This window comes from Muntiacus reevesi, chromosome 3, assembly GCF_963930625.1.
Source record: "Muntiacus reevesi chromosome 3, mMunRee1.1, whole genome shotgun sequence".
Taxonomy (NCBI): domain Eukaryota; kingdom Metazoa; phylum Chordata; class Mammalia; order Artiodactyla; family Cervidae; genus Muntiacus; species Muntiacus reevesi.
In genome coordinates this window covers 218,124,063-218,144,787 of record NC_089251.1, presented here as the reverse complement: position 1 = coordinate 218,144,787, position 20,725 = coordinate 218,124,063, and the positions used below count along the sequence as shown (strand labels likewise).

The 20,725-nt window shown below is 37.9% G+C and overlaps 1 protein-coding gene across 1 annotated transcript in view; it reads right to left on the bottom strand.

The window, feature by feature from the left end:
• Positions 1 to 20,725, bottom strand: part of KYNU (kynureninase) — a 125,822-nt gene that overhangs the window by 78,683 nt on the left and 26,414 nt on the right. Inside the window, exons 3-4 of the mRNA XM_065931472.1 lie at positions 16,607 to 16,727; positions 6,859 to 6,941 (exon numbers count right to left, since the gene is read on the bottom strand). Coding sequence (XP_065787544.1) covers positions 6,859 to 6,941; positions 16,607 to 16,727 — 204 coding nt within the window. The remainder of the gene's footprint in view (positions 1 to 6,858; positions 6,942 to 16,606; positions 16,728 to 20,725) is intronic.

Here is a 20,725-nt window from a genome sequence, read left to right as displayed (position 1 = left end):
ATAAATAGCAGCAAACAGAGCAAGCCTTTGCTTCCAACCTTTCTATTTAGGTGCTTATTTATTATTATTTATTTTAACTTTTTTTTAATAGAACAGGTTATATATTCATATAGTTCTTAAACTAAGAGCTTATTTTCCTTAAAAGTCTAGCCATTTGGCCTATATTAAGCATGAGTGTGTTCCATGCTCATTCATGCTTAACACAGTTGATATATAGACCTGGACGTCTATTTCTTTTTCCAAGTTAGGGAGGTTTTCAGGTATCACTTCTAATTCATAATCAACTGAATATTTAAACTTGGGTGGTGGCTCTGCAGCCTAAACTGAGCCACCTAGAGTCATCTAGTTCTCTGCTGTGTTGAGGTTTTCTGGTAAGCCAGAAACTTTAGGCAGCTTTAAAGAAAGCTGAGCACTGAAGAATTGATGTGTTTTTTTTTTTTTTTTCCCCCCAGTGGGTTTTGTCATACATTGATATGAATCAGCCATAGAGTTACACGTATTCCCCATCCCGATTCCCCCTCCCAACTCCGTCTCCACCAGATTCCTCTGGGTCTTCCCAGCCCACCAGGCCTGAGCACTTGTCTCATGCATCCCACCTGGGCTGGTGATCTGTTTCACCACAGATAATATACATGCTGTTCTTTCGAAACATCCCACCCTCACCTTCTCCCACAGAGTTCAAAAGTCTGTTCTGTACTTCTGTGTCTCTTTTTCTGTTTTGCATATAGGGTTATCATTACCATCTTTCTAAATTCCATATATATGTGTTAGTATACTGTAATGTTCTTTATCTTTCTGGCTTACTTCACTCTGTATAATGGGCTCCAGTTTCATCCATCTCATCAGAACTGATTCAAATGAATTCTTTTTAACGGCTGAATAATATTCCATGGTGTATATGTACCACAGCTTCCTTATCCATTCATCTGCTGATGGGCATCTAGGTTACTTCCATGTCCTGGCTATTATAAACAGTGCTGTGATGAACATTGGGGTGCACGTGTCTCTTTCAGATCTGGATTCCTCAGTGTGTATACCCAGAAGTGGTATTGCTGGGTCATATGGCAGTTCTATATCCAGTATTTTAAGAAATCTCCACACTGTTTTCCATAGTGGCTGTACTAGTTTGCATTCCCACCAACAGTATAAGAGGATTCCCTTTTCTCCACACCCTCTCCAGCATTTATTGCTTGTAGACTTTTGGATAGCAGCCATCCTGACTGGCGTGTAATGGTACCTCATTGTGGATTTGATTTGCATTTCTCTGATAATGAGTGATGTTGAGCATCTTTTCATGTGTTTGTTAGCCATCTGTATGTCTTCTTTGGAGAAATGTCTGTTTAATTCTTTGGCCCATTTTTTGATTGGGTCATTTATTTTTCTGGAATTGAGCTTCAGGAGTTGCTTGTATATTTTTGAGATTAATCCTTTGTCTGTTTTCTCATTTGCTATTATTTTCTCCCAATCTGAGGGCTGTCTTTTTACCTTACTTATAGTTTCCTTTGTTGTGCAAAAGCTTTTAATTTTCATTAGGTCCCATTTGTTTATTTTTGCTTTTATTTCCAATATTCTGGGAGGTGGGTCATAGAAGATCTTGCTTTGATTTATGTCGGAGAGTGTTTTGCCTATGTTCTCCTCTAGGAGTTTTATAGTTTCTGGTCTTACATTTAGATCTTTAATCCATTTTGAGTTTATTTTTGTGTATGGTGTTAGGAAGTGTTCTAGTTTCATTCTTTTACAAGTGGTTGACCAGTTTTCCCAGCACCACTTGTTAAAGAGATTGTCTTTTTTCCATTGTATATACTTGCCTCCTTTGTCAAAGATAAGGTGTCCATAGGTTCGTTCGTGGATTTATCTCTGGGATTTCTAGTCTGTTCCATTGATCTAAATTTCTGTCTTTGTGCCAGTACCATACTGTCTTGATGACTGTGGCTTTGTAGTAGAGTCTGAAGTCAGGCAGGTTGATTCCTCCAGTTCCATTCTTCTTTCTCAAGATTACTTTGGCTATTTGAGGTTTTTTATATTTCCATACAAATTGTGAAATTATTTGTTCTAGTTCTGTGAAAAATACCGTTGGTAGCTTGATAGGGATTGCATTGAATCTATAGATTGCTTTGGGTAGAATAGCCATTTTGACAATATTGATTCTTCCAATCCATGAACACGGTATGTTTCTCCATCTGTTTGTGTCCTCTTTGATTTCTTTCATCAGTGTTTTATAGTTTTCTATGTATAGGTCTTTTGTTTCTTTAGGTAGATATACTCCTAAGTATTTTATTCTTTTTGTTGCAATGGTGAATGGTATTGTTTCCTTAATTTCTCTTTCTGTTTTTTCATTGTTAGTATATAGGAATGCAAGGGATTTCTGTGTGTTAATTTTATATCCTGCAACTTTACTATATTCATTGATTAGCTCTAGTAATTTTCTGGAAGAGTCTTTAGGGTTTTCTATGTAGAGGATCATGTCATCTGCAAACAGCGAGAGTTTCACTTCTTCTTTTCCTATCTGGATTCCTTTTACTTCTTTTTCTGCTCTGATTGCTGTGGCCAAAACTTCCAACACTATTTTGAATAGTAATGGTGAGAGTGGACATCCTTGTCTTCTTCCTGATTTCAGAGGAAATGCTTTCAATTTTTCACCATTGAGGGTGATGCTTGCTGTGGGTTTGTCATATACAGCTTTTATTATGTTGAGGTATGTTCCTTCTATTCCTGCTTTCTGGAGAGTTTTAATCATAAATGAGTGTTGAATTTTGTCAAAGGCTTTCTCTGCATCTATTGAGATAATCATATGGTTTTTATCTTCCAATTTGTTAATGTGGTATATTACGCTGATTGATTTGCAGATATTAAAGAATCCTTGCATTCCTGGGATAAAGCCCACTTGGTCATGGTGTATGATTTTTTTAATATGTTGTTGGATTCTGTTTGCTAGAATTTTGTTAAGGATTTTTGCATCTATGTTCATCAGTGATATTGGCCTGTAGTTTTCTTTTTTTGTGGCATCTTTGTCTGGTTTTGGAATTAGGGTGATGGTGGCCTCATAGAATGAGTTTGGAAGTTTACCTTCATCTGCAATTTTCTGGAAGAGTTTGAGTAAGATTGGTGTTAGCTCTTCTCTAAATTTTTGGTAGAATTCAGCTGTGAAGCCATCTGGTCCTGGGCTTTTGTTTGCTGGAAGATTTTTTATTACAGTTTCGATTTTCTTGCTTGTGATGGTTCTGTTAAGATCTTCTATTTCTTCCTGGTTCAGTTTTGGAAAGTTATACTTTTCTAAGAATTTGTCCATTTCATCCAAGTTGTCTATTTTATTGGCAGAGAGCTGCTGGTAGTAGTCTCTTATGATCCTTTGTATTTCAGTGTTGTCTGTTGTGATCTCTCCATTTTCATTTCTAATTTTGTTAATTTGGTTCTTCTCTCTTTGTTTCTTAATGAGTCTTGCTAATGGTTTGTCAATTTTGTTTATTTTTTCAAAAAACCAGCTTTTAGCTTTGTTGAATTTTGCTATGGTCTCTTTAGTTTCTTTTGCATTTATTTCTGCCCTAATTTTTAAGATTTCTTTCCTTCTGCTAACCCTGGGGTTCTTCATTTCTTCCTTCTCTAATTGCTTTAGGTGTAGAGTTAGGTTATTTATTTGGCTTTTTTCTTGTTTCTTGATGTAAGCCTGTAATGCCATGAACCTTCCCCTTAGCACTGCTTTTACACTGTCCCATAGGTTTTGGGTTGTTGTGTTTTCATTTTCATTCATTTCCATACATATTTTGATTTCTTTTTTGATATCTTCTATGATTTGTTGGTTATTCAGAAGCGTGTTATTTAGCCTCCATATGTTTGAATTTTTAACATTTTTTTTCCTGTAATTGAGATCTAATCTTACTGCACTGTGGTCAGAAAAGATGACTGGAATGATTTCAATTTTTCTGAATTTTCCAAGACCAGATTTATGGCCCAGGATGTGATCTATTCTGGTGAAGGTTCTGTGTGCACTTGAGAAAAAGGTGAAGTTGATTGTTTTGGGGTGAAATGTCCTATAGATATCAATTAGGTCTAGCTGGTCCATTGTGTCATTTAAGCTTTGTGTTTCCTTGTTAATTTTCTGTTTAGTTGATGCTTTGAACTGTGATGTTGGAGAAGACTCTTGTGAGTCCCTTGGACTGCAGGGAGATCCAGCCAGTCCATCCGAAAGGAAATCAGTCCTGAATATTCATTGGAAGGACTGATGTTGAAGCTGAAACTCTAATACTTTGGCCACCTGAAACGAAGAACTGACTCATTTGAAAAGACCCTGATGCTGAGAAAGATTGAGGGCAGGAGGAGAAGGGGACAACAGAGGATGAGATGGTTGGATGGCATCACTGATTCAATGGACATGAGTTTGAGTAAACTCCGGAAGTTGGTGATAGACAGGGAAGCCTGGAGTGCTGCAGTCCATGGGGTCCCAAAGAGTTGGACACGACTGAATGACTGAACTGAACTGAACTGAACTGAAAATGCAAAGTCATTTCCTGTGGATCTATTTTTGGGGGTCTACTTGGGGTAGAAGTCTGTCCTTATGCTGGGATGAGTCCCAGAAATACATAAGAAGTTAGAAACATAGTGTTCCTAAATTATTTGTGGTCTGTTTATAAACTATATTAACATAAATTGTTTTGACTATGATAATTTTGAATCTCTCCTTGCTAAGCACAGAACAAAAGCTAAAGGCTTCTTCCCTGTCTTGCTGTCAGTACAGAGGGTGTGAATGGTGCCTGAGGATTGAGGAAGCTTCACCTGATAGATGTGGGTGCTCGTCTCTTGTCATATGTGTCCCTAAACTTCCTTCTCGCAGGCAACATCCCAACCAAGCATCTAAAGCAAGATGTGCTCCTTTCTTCCTCTTCTCCCTACATGGGGTTACGAGCAAAGCTAATATGACCACTGCTTAGAAAGAGTAATGACTTCTGCAAATACAAGGGTATTCTTTTTCCCAATCTCTCCTGTTTCCTTCCTTTAGAAACACTCTGCCCGAGACAACATGCCCGCAACACACCCAGAGGGTCTGTGCTTACTGTTCGCATGTGGTCTGATGATACCGCCACCTTAAATGTGAACTGCTATTCTTATTACTCTATTAAAGAAGAGCCAACTGGCATGTTGTCAGAAAGTACTATTTAAAATGTGAATCATTACAGAACAAATGAATACTGTGTATAGGACATTTAAAAAGGAGACATTTTTCCTTTTATAATTTTTGTATTTCTACTTGTGGCCTTTTCTTCCCACCTACAGAAGTCTCATTAACATTTCCTGTAAGGCATATTTAGTGGTGCTGAATTTTTCTAGCACTTGCTTATTTGTGAAATTCCTTCATTCTCTTTCAAGTTTGAATGATAGTCATGCCAAGCAGAGTATTCTTGGTTGTCAGCTTTTTTATTTTCACCACTTTAAATATATCATGCCACTCCCTTCTGGCCTGCAGAGTTTCTGCTGGAAAGTCAGCTACTGTTTTTTTTTGGGAGTTCTCTTATGTGTAATAAATTGCTTTTCCCTTGCTGCTTTTTAAAGATTTTTCTCTTTATTTTGTTGCCATTTTAATTACAAATGTGTTTTGGTGTGGACTTCTGTGGGCTGATCTTATTTGGGACTCTCTGTGATTCCTGGACCTGGAATTTTGCAGGTTAGGGAGGTTTTCAGGAATCATCACTTGTAATAACTTTATTGCCCCTTTCTTCTGCTTCTGGGACCCTTATAATGTGAATGTTAGTATACTTGATATTGTCCCAGATATCTCTTTAACTGTCCCTCTTTTTCAATTCTTTATTCTTTTTTTCTGCTTAGCTGGAGTAATTTTTTACTCTGTTTTCCAGTTCGCTGATACATTCCTCTGTATCATCTACTCTATTGCTGATTCCTTCTAGTTTATTTCAGTTGTTTCCTTTGACTCCATTTGGTTCTTATTCATATTTTCTAACTTTTTGTTTAATTCCTCATTATTTTAACCTAATCTCCTGAATTAATTGAGCATCTTTATAATCACTACTTTGCATTTTTAATTGAGTAGATTACTTATCAACACTTCCCTTAGTTCTTCGCAGTTTTTTACTGTTCCTTGTTTGGAAAATATTCCTCTGTCTCCTCACTTAGTTTAAATCTCTGTGGTTATTTGTATACTTTAGGGAAGATTTTTGTATTTCCTGATCTTAAAGAACTGACTTTATGTAGGAGATACTATGGGATAGATATGTGTGTGTATATGTATACACACATACATACATACATATATATATATATATAGTTTAATACCTTAAATTTCATATAAGACTTTAAGCAATGCTGAATAATCTACCCTATTAAACAAATAATTTTTTTTTCAATGTGATAACACATTTATGATTTAAAACTACATTGAGTAGCTTTACCAACAGTATATAGAATTCACTTTAGGAAATACATCATAGACTGAAAATACAGCATCAATGATATTATTTTCAACAGCATTCAGCCTAATTTTAAAAGATCACTACAGATTAAGTTGAGATGAACCTAAACATATTGGTGTTTAGGCCTTTAGCATGTGAAGGTTAAAGTTTATTTTACCATGTAATAAACTCTTAGAAAATTAATTGAAGTTGATTTCTATGAAATTTCCTTAATTATAAGTGTGGATGTTTTTCATTGATGAGTAAATAATAGCCTTAGAATATATAAGAACAAAACAACAACAATATTAGCAATCAAGTCTCAGTTAAAAGCATGGTTACTCTTTAGTATTATAGATTAAAATAAAAAATCAGGATGTTCTTCAATAAAATGTTTATGTGTATAACCAAATGATTATGTCTTTATGAGTTTTTTGGAAAAAATTCACTTTATACTTACCCACAATGTCAGTCATAAGTCCTGAAATAGTCTCATCTCCTGTAATCCAAGGACGTTTCCCTACCTCATGACCATAGGCTCCCCTGAAATTGAAAATGGATAAAACAATCTTAGTTGTGGTGTGCATCTGTGTGTATAGTGTGTATCTCTGTGTGTCTGTGTGAGTGTGTGTGTGTGTGAGTTTTCAAATATCAGCATGAGTGACTGAACATTTCTAAGTGAGTCTTTGTAATGTTTTAATAAAAAGCATGATTTTTTAAAAACCAAAAGTAATATTTGAGAACTCTGATTTTTAACTTGTAATTTAAAATTTTTCCTTTGTTTTCCTTTTTGGTGGGGAGTATAGGGGGTGTTGACCATATAATATTTCATTATCTTTCCCTATGTTGGAGTCTAAGATATTATTTTTTCTCTTTTGAAAATTCTAAGGCTATTTGAGTATCTTACCTGTATACCACTCCATTTAATTGTATCTATACTACATTTTACTACTACTTGAGGCTAGATATTAAAATGATTGTTAATTACATTTTAAAATGTAATTATAACCTGTGAATTAAATAGAAGTATATAAAATGTGACTATACTCATGATGACATTTTAAGTTAGTAGTGAAACTCGGCAATAATCAGAGACAATACTATATTTTCACCTGCATGTGCTCAGTCCTGTCTGATTCTTTGTGACTCTACAGACAGTAGCCAACCAAGCTCCTCTATCCATGGGATTATCCCAGCAAGAATACTGGAATGGATTGTCATTTCCTCCTACAGGGGATTTTCCTGACCCAGGGATCGCTCCTGTGTTCCCTGAATTGGCAGGTGAATTCTTTACCACACTGAGCCACCTGGGAATCCCATATTTTCCAGCAATTTCATCTATCACATTCTAGCTCAATTTTGTTATTCTAGTAAGTATCTCTGTAGGCATAATGGAAACAACGCTAAATACATAAGACAATGTCAACTCTCAAGTCATTTCTATCAAATGAGGAAGGCAAATACATTTGAAAAATAGGAGAAGAAATCAAGAAGAGAGTGACTTTGTGTGCTGTTACAAACTTGTATGTTAGAAAGCTCTGGAATAGACTGTTCTTAATTCTTTTGGAATCCAAAGACTATGTAAACTTGGAAGAAAGGAATAAGCATGTGCTCTATGTATAGTGTTAACTGTGATGAATACATATTCTGGAAGTAAATAAGCTGATAGTGGTGAGCTGAGAAACCTTCTCTCAGAGGTGAAGGGTAGTAGAATATGCCATCCTAAAACATCATTGTGGTCCATTCATCATATTGCACTGCAGGCACTTGAAGAAATAGAAAATCCAAGAAGGGACTTTCTCTGAACTTCGCCATCTGTCTAAAGACAGATCTGCCGAAAGAAGCTCAGTTATCATGTCTTCCCAGGAGTTTCATCAACTAGAGAAGAGTTGACTCAGCACAGTGTGTGCCTGGCAGTTGCTCAGCTGTACCACTGTAGCCCACCAGGCTCCTCTGTCCCTGGAATTCGTCAGGTAAGAATACTTGGGTGGGTTGCCATTTCCTTCTCCAGGGAATCTTCCCAACCCAGGGATCAAACCCAGGTCTCCTGCATTGCAGGCAGATTCTTTACCATCTGAGCTACCTGGGAAGCCCCTTATCAAGGAGAGACTCAAGTCAACACCACCTCCCAGATAAACTTCAGACTATGCCGCCTATCTATTCCCCAGGGATCCATCCATCCTTCATAGAAGTCCTTGACTATCCCCTAAGAGGCCTGCATCTTTCTTCCTCTTTGGCTATTAAATGAGATGTAAGCTTGAATTCTAAGCTGCCTTCAGGAGTTATTCATTTTCCCCTAAATATTCCCTATGTATCCTTTAGGTATTCATGTTAATAAATTGTGTTAATAAGCAAAATTCTTTTTTTATCTTGTTAACCTCTCTTTTATTACAAGGCTATCAGTTAAAACCTCAGAAGGCCAAAGGATTTTTTCTCCACTACAGAGCAATGGGGACACTGGAAAGGAGGAGCCCTTGCTGATTTCTGTGGTGTGAATACCCCCCATCAATGAAAATCCTGAATGTTTAACAATTGACTCCATCACCTGGGGTGAGCCAGTTTCCAGGTCAATACTACATACGAGGCTACATTTATTAGAGGCTCATAGTACCTAATTTCCCACTTTTATAAAAGTAAATGGATTATAATATGTACCTTAAAGGATTTCTATGAAAAATAAATAAGATACCACGTGAAAGATCTTGGTACATGGTACCCTTTTTTTGAGTCATCTTTCCTAATGCAAATCTAGTGTTAAAACTCACTTCATCAGCATGTGAGGGCTTCCCTGGTAGCTCAGACGGTATCTGCCAGCAATGCGGGAGGCCCAGGAGACCCCAGCTTGATCCCTGGGTTGGGAAGATCCCTTGGAGACAGAAATGGCACAACTGCAGTATGCCTGGAGAATTCCACGGACAGAGGAGCCTGGCACCGGGCTACAGTCGATGGGGTTGCAAGGAGTCAGACACGACTGAGCGACTAACACTGCACTGCACATCAGCATGTGGTGTAAAACAGTTTTTAAACTAATACTTCGGTTACCATATAAAGTGAGACGAAGGAAGAAGACTTGGAGAATAAACAGACTATAAGAACTAAGGAGGAAGAGAAGGACAATTGTTAGTGAGTGTCCTGGTGGGCTGCCTGTCTATGGGGTCGCACAGAGTCGGACACGACTGAAGCGACTTAGCAGCAGCAGCAGCATTATTCATATTATTGTTAGATAGGCTGCAGCCTGCCTCTTTCTTGACTTAATATAAATGCTAAAGACAAAAATCTTTATCATTAAATAGTAGTTAAAGGCAGATACTTGGATCCTTTTTTATTTTAATCATACAGAGCTCCATGGCCTTGCTGATAGCACAATACATCTTATTGCATTTAGGCAGTAAAATTCTATGTTCTGCCTCAGAGAATTTATATCTCAGAATATTATGCCACCTACTTCTCACCCTGGTAGACACCATGGTAATAATCTTTAAGGATCCGTTTCTTCCTGCAATGCTTTTGGCATCTTCCTTCCTTTAAGATGTCACACACAGAATCAGCTTCTTCATTTTGCCAGTCTATTAGCCTAGGGTATTTAGGAAGTGTTACCTAAATAAACTCAAAGTGGCCTTTCATTAGAAAGAGCTGATGTGGATCATAGTGCAGTATAAACATACATATTCAGTTTAAGGGAAATCTTATGTTGTTTTCATTCTAAACTGCTTAGAAGTAGTTGCAGTATAGTTGCAATCTTTTACTAATGCTGTGAAGGAAAAGAGAGCATAGGAAAGAATTCACTCACTACCACTGCATCAATCATTGCTGTGAGTCGGCTGAGATGTCTGCAGAGCAGTATTTGCTCATGAAATTAGATTTCAGGATATAAAATCTAATTAGGAAGTTAATAGAAATGTGGATCCTCTTTGAAATAGGACTGTGCTTTAACCATCCTACAGAATGAAAAGTGCCCCTGCACGTAAAAGCTCCCCCCAGTAAGCAAATAAATAAGATTTCACAGAGTCTCCCTTAATGATATCACAACTTTTTTCTGTGACCCGGTTGATGATTAGCCAACAGAGATGTCAGGAAAAGCTCTGTAACATGTCACACCATGTACTTTCTTATTCATATTGGAGGCAGAATATGCCACACTAACACTTGCCGCTTGGGCATAAGGATTATTTTGTGCTGGAGGTACTTGAAAAAGAGCAAATGCAAGGGGAGGATATCTCTGAACTCCCCTTATCTGCCTGAAGACAGATCATCCAAAAGAACTCAATTGTCATAAATTCCCTCTTCAGAAGTTTCATCAACAAGGGAAGGTTGACTCAGGTCACAAGAGAGGAGACGAAGTCAGCCCCACAGCCAGATAGACTTTGTCCCAATCTACCATACTTCCCATTTATTCTTCTAACAGCCTATTCATCGTTCCTAAAAATCATTTATTTTTCTCAGAGTGACCTGTATAGCTCCTCCTTAGCCCCTATTAAGACAATATATAAGCTTTCACATCTCATTGCTTTTTTTTGGATGATTATTTCTTTTTTTCCCTGTGGTGCCCTCACACATGTAATATTAAAAAGTAATAAAATTTTATGCCTTTTCTTCTGTTAATCTGCCTGTTACCTTATTTCCTAGACCCAGTAATGGATGTCTTTCCTCCTCTACAATACACCTTTATATTTTTTAAAGAAAGAAACCCTTAAATTGAATGAGACTGCAGGTCTGCAGAAGCACATGTCTCCCATGTGCTTCACCAGCACCCTTTCTGCACACATGTTACCATGTAAGCTAAGTCACTACTAACCAGGCAGTTTGTTCCTACTGTGTAATTCAGCGTGATATTTTTCTTTTTAGGTAATTCTACCTAAAATGTCTCAGTTTTTATAAGAATCCCTATAAAGACACAACTGTGGCAGCTTTTTGCTCCTATAAAAAAGAAAGTCATTTATTTATCTAGCAAATGGGATAACCCAGTATACCAATAATATAGTGATTACTACCTAGGGACACAGCATACATCTTTCAACTTACAATGTCCTCTTTAGGACTGACATAGCTGAATTTTACCACTATGATTACTACCTCATGTTATTCTCCTTTAATTGATCTGGGTCATTAGTAAATATTTAATTTTAAATGTTCCCCCAAATTAAGTTTATTGCCTATCCATCTTAGCATACCCATAATGAACAAGCATATGATATCATTGCTTCTTATTGTTGTTATATCTTCTTGCTGATAGCTAATTAATATATATCAAAGTGAAATTACACTAAAAGTTTTCCATTTCAGAAAATTAAAATAATCTAAATATTATCATTTCATCAAACAAATAATATATTCTCCAAGTAAAGTGTTATTAACCTACTTTAGAAATCATATACAGTTGAAAATGAATCTGGAAAATACTAATAGGCATTTAAAAAATACAGAAGTAAGCATTTTATTTTCATAGACTTGCCTTAAATCACTTGAGTTTTCGAAGAAATCAATTGAGTCCTAAAATATTTCTAAGTGTACCTGTATTCTTGACTTTTCTTTAGTGTAAAGTAATCAAATATGGCATGAATTATAACACTAAGCTGCATTATGACCAGTGATGGTTTATTTTGTAGATAAATAGGTAGTATGCCTACAATAGCCCATGAAAGATGATGACCTAGAAGATAAAAAACATAAGCCAAATGGCATTTTCTATGTTATAGGCCATGGATGCCCAGAGATTTGATATCAATATCCCAGAGCAGTATTTTACTTAGAACACTCAAATTTCTCAGTTACTGTTAAGATTATAAATTTTTAATATTATTTTCTTCTGTTAAGCAACTAATTTTAAGGTACATTATTTAATGACTGTGTAGCTCTCTTTGACTCAGTTCTCAAAATCTCACTGGTCAAGAATGTGGTGGGGCACTGCCTTGGTTTGGGTATCTGCTGAGAAGTAGGGCAGAAGTAGGGTTGGAGGAGATGAAGAAGAACAGATAATCAGATAATACTCATTGTAATAATGAGACGCTCCAATCCAGAGGCAAACCAAACATATGCAGGGGAAATTTAGTACTAAAACAAAGGCAATAGTTAGAAAGGAAAGGGAAGAAAACAATAGGCCACCAGAGTGGCAGGAAGATTACTTTAAAAGCATGTTTGACCTAAGAAAGAAACATTGTCCAGACTTAAGGAAAGCCTCCTGAAAATACCACCACCACCACTGACCCACCATCAGAGAAGAATGGCCCTTAACACTAGGAGTTACCCATTTACTTTCCTTCAATCTTTCTCTTGGGGAGCTCCCAAGCAGGAAAGATTCTTCTGGTTATTATCAAGATGGAAAAGCCCAATAGAGCTGACCATACTTTCCTACTGAAGCCCTACTGAATCTCCCCACTTTTTGTTAAATTTGTTTTTATCCCTTACTCTGGCTAATAAGTGAATCACTGTAGTGTGTTTCTGTACCCATGTAAAATAAAGTTTTCTCCTGCTAATCTGTGTATGTGTGTGTGTGCACATGTTGCATGATGTCCAACTCTTTGTGACCCCATGGACTGTAGAGCCCCCAGGATTTTCTCTCCATGGGATTCTCCAGGCAAGATTACTGGAGTTGGTTATCTACTCCAGGGATCTTCCTGACCCAGGGGTTGAACGTGCATCTTGTGTCTCATGTATCTCCTGCTTTGGCAGGCAGATTCTTTACCACTAGTATCACCTAGAAAGCCAATCTCAGTTCAGTTCAGTTCAGTCGCTCAGTCGTGTCTGACTCTTTGCGACCCCATGAACCACAGCATGCCAGGCCTCGCTGTCCATCATCAACTCCCAGAGTCCACCCAAACTCATGTCCATTGTGTTGGTGATGCCATCCAACCATCTCATCCTCTGACATCCCCTTCTCCTCCAGCCCTCAGTCTTTCCCAGAATCAGGGTCTTTTTCAACGAGTCAGCTCTCCACATTAGGTGGCCAAAGTATTGGAGTTTCAGCTTCAACATCAGTCCCTCCAATGAACACCCAGGACTGATCTCCTTTAGGATGGACTGGTTGGATCTCCTTGCAGTCCAAGGGACTCTCAGTGGAAGTGAGAAATAGACTTAAGGGACTAGATCTGATAGAGTGCCTGATGAACTATGGAAGGAGGTTCATGACATTGTACAAGAGACAGGGAGCAAGACCATCCCCAAGAAAAAGAAATGCAAAAAAGCAAAATGGTTGTCTGAGGAGGCCTTACAAATAGCTGTGAAAAGAAGAGAAGCGAAAAGCAAAGGAGAAAAGGAAAGATAACCCATTTGAATGCAGAGTTCCAAAGAATAGCCAGGATAGATAAGAAAGCCTTCCTCAGCGATCAGTGCAAAGAAATAGAGGATAACAATCGAATGGGAAAGACTAGAGATCTCTTCAAGAAAATTAGAGATACCAAGGGAAAATTTCATGAAAAGATGATTCAATAAAGGACAGAAATGGTATGGGCCTAACAGAAGCAGAAGATATTAAGAAGAGTTGGCAAGAATACACAGAAGAACTGTACAAAAAGGATCTTCATGACCCAGATAATCATGAAGGTGTGCTCACTCACACTTACCTAGAACCAGACATCCTGGAATGTGAAGTAAGGTGGGCCTTAGGAAGCATCACTAAAAACAAAACTAGTGGAGGCAATGGAATTCCAGTTGAGCTATTTCAAATTCTAAAAGATGATGCTATGAAAGTGATATGTCAGCAAATTTGCAAAACTCAGCAGTGGCCACAGGACTGGAAGAGGTCAGTTTTCATTCCGATCCCAAAGAAAGGTAATGCCAAAGAATGCTCAAACTACCACACAATTGCACTCGTCTCACACACTAGTGAAGAAAGCTAATCTATCTGTTGTCAATTAATCCTCAGGCCCCCAACCACTAAAAGGAAAGTTAATAGAGAAAAAGTTTTCCTTCTAACACAACCTTAGCTGAAAAGGCTAGAGTAGAGTTTTAAGCTAAATATTTAGGAGCAAAAAAATGAATGAACAACCCATTTGAGATTAAAGATTGGGGGTGGGATGTAAGAAAACAAGACCGTGTTCATGAACCTCAAATACTACTGATATCGCTGGGCTGGCAGCACCATGATGTTGACCGGGACACCACAGTTTACAACTAAAAGACTAAATGAAATCAACTAGTTATCTAATCTTTTACTCAGAAGAAGTCTTTTAAAAATTCAGTTTTCATTGCTTGAAGCATTAAAAGATACTTCCTTGCTAAATTGTCTGTCTGATGAAAAATAGGTAGGGGAGGTTAAGAGTATGTAATTTTCTGTTATAACAATGTAAAATATAAAATTGAAGGGTAGCAACAATAGGAGGATATTATGACAGAGAGACACTCTCTCTGAACATAACTGGAGTAAAAGTTTCAAGAATAATCAACCAGTCTTTTAATAAAGTAGGATAATTGAATGGATACAAATAGGAAAGCAGAGCAGCATATTTTAGAATATACATGAAGGATAAAAATGCACAGTTTGCTGAACCAATATCTAAGAGGCAAGGACACTCTCCAAATTTCAAGTTCAATCTAATTATCTGCTATATTTTACATTTAGGCCAAAAATGAATATTAACCACTTTTATTAACTATGGCCCTCATATTTTAAAATACCAAAGCCTTCAGGTGCAGAATGCTTCCAAATGTAGTGATATTTACTTTTCAAAGTATGCATAAATGTTGTGCAAATAAAATTATAACAGGCCTACTAAATTGTGTAAAACTCTATTATTCTTGCACTGAGTTGTGAACTTACATTCTTAACCACTAAAATTAAGAACTCTGCAGTGTTATCTAATAGCCATGATAGTAATCATTGGCACAGTCAGTTTAAACTTAACTTTAAAGAGGTTTTGTTCCCAATAGAAAAGACCACTGGCCTGAAGAATATAGAAAGCTGGAAAAGTCATTCTGTGTTTCTATAAGAACTAAATATCTTGCTCATAATTCTTATCTGGTATGGTTTCATTTCTGAATTTCTTTTTTTCCTTGTGCTTTAGGTTTAGCTTCCCCGTCATCTATTTTTCAGATTCTAAGAATCAAAAATATTTTAAAATATGTATACTATTTTTAATATTCAAATAATATAAATATTTAAATAGTTAAGATATTTTTTAAAAATTCCAGTTTTAGCTGTCAGTAATTACTGGGGAAGGATAAGAAGTATATAAGATTAAGTTATTTTCCTTAAGAAATCTATAGTATAGCTAAAAATATGGAACTAATGTAAGTAGATACCTCTAAACTGCCTATTGTAGAGCAGTGATTACTAATGCACTAGATATTCAGCAAGGAGTGATGAGTGGTTGAGAAGGTTGATATTTAAGAGGTGAGAATTGAGGTAAGTAGAGAGTATGGACGGTTTCATAAGCAGAAGTGTAAAAGTAGAACATGGAGGAAAAAAATGGAGAAAAACGTGAATCCTGATGTAAGATTCCTTCACAGTTAGAGTGAACCTGCTAAGCTAAGCCCCAAGCCCCAGTGGAGCATCTACTCAGCGAAAGTATTAGTTGCTTAATCGTGTCTGACTCCTTTGCGACCCCATGGGCTGTAGCCTGCGAGGCTCCTCTGGTCATGGGATTCCCCAGGCAGGAATACTGGAGTGAGTTGCCATGCCCTTCTCCAGGGAATCTTCCCAACCCAGGACTTGAACTAGGATCTCCTGCATTGCAGGCAGAGGCCTGATTCTTTACTCTCTGAGCCAACAGGGATATGCATCCTTTCAATAATCAAGTTCAGTTTGGTGAGGGAAGTACCTTCTATTCCACTCAACCTCTTGTCCCCCCTCAACAATTTTTATTTTCTTATTTATAAAAATTGGTGTGCTAGAGTTTAGCCAAGAACTAATCATGAAAACACTAAACTGAATCCTAAATATTAACTCCCTTGTTAGTAATTTAAAAAATAAAATAATTGCTTATGACATAGATGTGCCAATTCAGAGGAGGAGCTAAGTTTTTAAAATATTTTAAAAGCTTTACTATTAATTCTACCACTAACTTGCCATATGACCTTATTTACTGATCCTCAGTTATTTCATCCATAAAATGAGAATATTTTATCACTCATTGAACACAATCCCTCTGGTTCCTCTCTGCTCTAATATTCTAAGATTCTACTTTACACCTTTTCAAATATTAGACAGTCTAGAGTGATTTTTAAAATTCTTGTATGAGATGTTGATTGTTAGCTTTTGAAATAATACTTACATTTTGGCCCATTTATCTAGTTCCTCTTCCAGGTATGTTTTTACCATTTTTGGTTGAAGGCCAAGAGAATTTCCCAAGAAATAGATAGCTTCTTCATCCTTATTCACTAAAGATAAATCAACTGAAATAGAAGAAAATGAAGAAAAAAACTTATTCAATTAATTAACATTATTCCATTTGGCATTGTTTATCCACTACAAACAATTAGTGTACTTAACTCCAAGAAGGATGAGAAATATCTTACACTTCCTTCCAAGTAGAGCAACAGGTTCTCTTAAAAATAATCTTTTACATTTAAATTTTAAAATATAATTTAAATATTTAGATGCTTCTGTTTAGATCTGTCATATGTATTATGCTCCATGAGGAAATCTTGATGAGCAAATACTTCCAATAATAATAGCCAATAGAGAGGAGCCAAGATGGCTTAGGAGTAGGACTTTCTCTCCTACAAATTCATCAAAAGAATAACTGAACGCAGAGCAAACTTCACAAAACAACTTCTGATCACTAGCTGAGGTCATCAGGCACCCAGAAAAGCAGCCCATTGTCTTCAAAAGGAGGTAGGACAAAATATAAAAGATAAAAAGTGAGACAAAAGAGCTAAGGATGGAGATCCATCCCGGGAAGGGAGTCTTAATAAGGGACATTTCCAGACACCGGGAAACCCTCGCACTGGCGGGCCTGGGAGAAGTGTTTGAATCTCGGAGGGCAACCTGACTGGGAGAGAAACAATAAATAAAACCCACAGATTATGAGCCTAAAAGCAACTCCCAGCAGAAAAGTACCCCAGACACCCGCATCCGCCACCAGCAAATGGGGGCGGAACGGAGAGGAGCGGGCGGCATTGCTTTGGGCAGGGTCCGGGCCTGAGTGCCCTGAGGACAATCAGAGGGAGCTTTTGTGAGTTGCCAACTTGAACTGTGGGAGAGCAAAAGAGAGAGAGAAAATTAACCGGCCGGAACACACTGCCGGCCTTTCGCAGAACAAAGGGACCGAGATTCTGGATGGTCGACATCTGCCGGGAGGGTCGCGGCGAGACACAGGGCGCAGGCAACTTACCGGCGCGGGCGGGGACTGGGGCTGGGGACGCAGAAGGCGCACGCACCGGGCTGGCGCCCGTGGAAACTGACACTGGGACCGCGGAAGGGAGTGGGCGTGCCACACCTGGGGAAAGCACACCCGTTAAGCCCCTAGCTGCCTGGACCACTCTGACGGGGAAGGCACAATGAGCAGGCGCAGCTTTTTGTTCCGAGCTTTTGTGGAACACCCGAGGACTGGAACCCTGTGCAGCGCAGTGCGCGCTCCATAAAGAGCAGCCAGGAGCCTGAGCAGCGCCAGCCCCGCCCTGCAGCTCCAGCCCCGCCCTGCAGCACCAGCCCCTCCCCGCAGCGCGACGGAACTAGCTACCTGAATAAGAGTCCACCTCCACCCGCCTGTGTCAGGGCGGAAATGAGGCCCTGAAGAGACTGGCAAACAGAAGTCAAATAAACAAAGGGAACCTCTTCTGAAAGGACCGGTGTAACAGATTAAAATCCCTGTAGAAAACCCCGACTACACCGGATGGGGCCTGTAGATATCTAGAAGTGTAAGCTGGAACGAGGAGCTATCTGAAACTGAGGCAAACCTACACTGACCACAACAGCTCCAGAGAAATTCCTAGATATATTTTTACTTTTTTTTTTTTAAGTAAGAAAAAAATTTTTTTTTGCTTTTTTCTTTTTTATTTTTTCACTTTTATTTTCCTTTAAAATTCCCTATTACTCCCCCATTACTCCTTAACTTTCATTTTCAAAGATTTTTTACGATTTTTTAATTAGGGAGAATTTTTTTCTTTTTTTTTTCTTTTTCTCTTCTATTTTCTATTTTTCTTTTTCTCTTATTTCTTTTAAAGTCCTCTAGTACTTCTCTACTACTCCTTAATTTTCATTTTCAATACACTATAAACTTACAAAAAAAAAATAAAAGAAGAGAAGCCCTATTTTTAAACCGAACTTCATATATATTTCTAAAATTTTTTTGTGTGTGTTTTGGTTTTTGTTTTTAATATAGTATTTTTCAGAGTCTAACCTCTACTCTAGATTTTTAATTTTTGTTTTTCAGTATATGATATAAATTGTGAACATTTAAGAATCCAATATTCAGTTCCCATTTTTATTCAGGAGTGTGTTGATTATTCTCTCCCAATCTTGACTCTCTGTTTTCTACCTCAGAGCACCTCTATTTCCACCTTTCCCCTTCTCTTCCCAATCCAATCCTGTGAATCTTTGTGGGTGTCTGGGCTACAGAGAACACTCTAGGAACAGACAACTGCGTAGATCTGTCTCTCTCCTCTTGAGTCCCCCTTTTTCTCCTCCTGCTCATTTCTATCTCCCTCCTCCCTCTCCTCTTCTTCATGTAACTCTGTGAACCTCTCTGGGAGTCCCTAACAGGGGAGAATCTTTTTGCCATTAACCTAGAAGTTTTATTATCAGTGCTGTATACTTGGAGAAGTCCTGAGACTACTAGAAGAATAAAACTGAAATCCAGAGGCAGGAGACTTAAGCCCAAAACCTGAGAACACCAGAAAACTCCTGACTACATGGAACTCTAAGTAATAAGAGACCGTCCAAAAGCCTCCATACCTACACTGAAACCAACCACCACCCAAGAGCCAATAAGTTTTAGAGCAAGTCATACCACGCAAATTCTCCAGCAACTCAGGAACATAGCCCAGAACGTCAACATACAGACTGCCCAAGGTCACACCTAACACATAGACCCATCTCAAAACTCATTACTGGGCACTCCATTGCTCTCCAGAGAGAAGAAATCAAGTTCCATGCACCAGAACACTGACGCAAGCTTCCCTAACCAGGAAACCTTGACAAGCCAATCGCCTAGCCCCACCCACTGGCTAAAACCTCCACAATAAAAAGGAACCACAGACCTCCAGAATACAGAAAGCCCATTCCAGACATAGCAGTCTAAACAAGATGAAAAGGCAGAGAAATACCCAACAGGTAAAGGAACATGAAAAGTGCCCACCAAGTCAAACAAAAGAGGAGGAGATAGGGAATCTACCTGAAAAATAATTTAGAATAATGATAATAAAAATGATCCAAAATCTTGAAAACAAAATGGAGTTACAGATAAATAGCCTGGAGAAAAAGATTGAAAAAATGCAAGAAATGTTTAATAAAGACCTAGAAGAAATAAAAAAGAGTCAATTAAAAATGAATAATGCAATGAATGAGATCAAAAACACTCTGGAGGGAACAAAGAGTAGAATAACGGAGACAGAAGATAGGATAAGTGAGGTAGAAGATAAAACGGTGGAAATAAATGAAGCGGAGAGGAAAAAAGAAAAAAGAATCAAAAGAAATGAGGACAACCTCAGGGACCTCTGGGACAATGTGAAACGCCCCAACATTCGAATCATAGGAGTCCCAGGAGAAGAAGACAAAAAGAAAGGCCATGAGAAAATACTCGAGGAGATAATAGCTGAAAACTTCCCTAAAATGGGGAAGGAAATAGCCACCCAAGTCCAAGAAACCCAGAGAGTCCCAAACAGGATAAACCCAAGTCAAAACAACCCAAGACACATATTAATCAAATTAACAAAGATCAAACACACAAACACAAAGAACAAATACTAAAAGCGGCAAGGGAGAAACAACAAATAACACACAAAGGGATTCCCATAAGGATAAAGCTGATCTATCAATAGAAACCCTCCAGACCAGAAGAGAATGGCAGGACATACTGAAAGTAATGAAAGAGAATAACCTACAACCTAGATTACTATACCCAGCAAGGATCTCTTTCAGATACGAAGGACAATTCAAAAGCTTTCCAGACAAGTAAAAGCTGAGAGAATTCAGCACCACCAAACCAGCACTTCAACAAATGCTAAAGAATCTTCTCTAGACAGGAAATGCAGAAAGGTTGTATAAACGTGAACCCAAAACAACAAAGTAAATGGCAACGGGACCACACCTATCAATAATTACCATAAATATAAATGGGTTGAACGCCCCAACCAAAAGACAAAGATTGGCTGAATGGATACAAAAACAAGACCCTTATATATGCTCTCTACAAGAGACGCACCTCAAAACAAGAGAGACATACAGACTA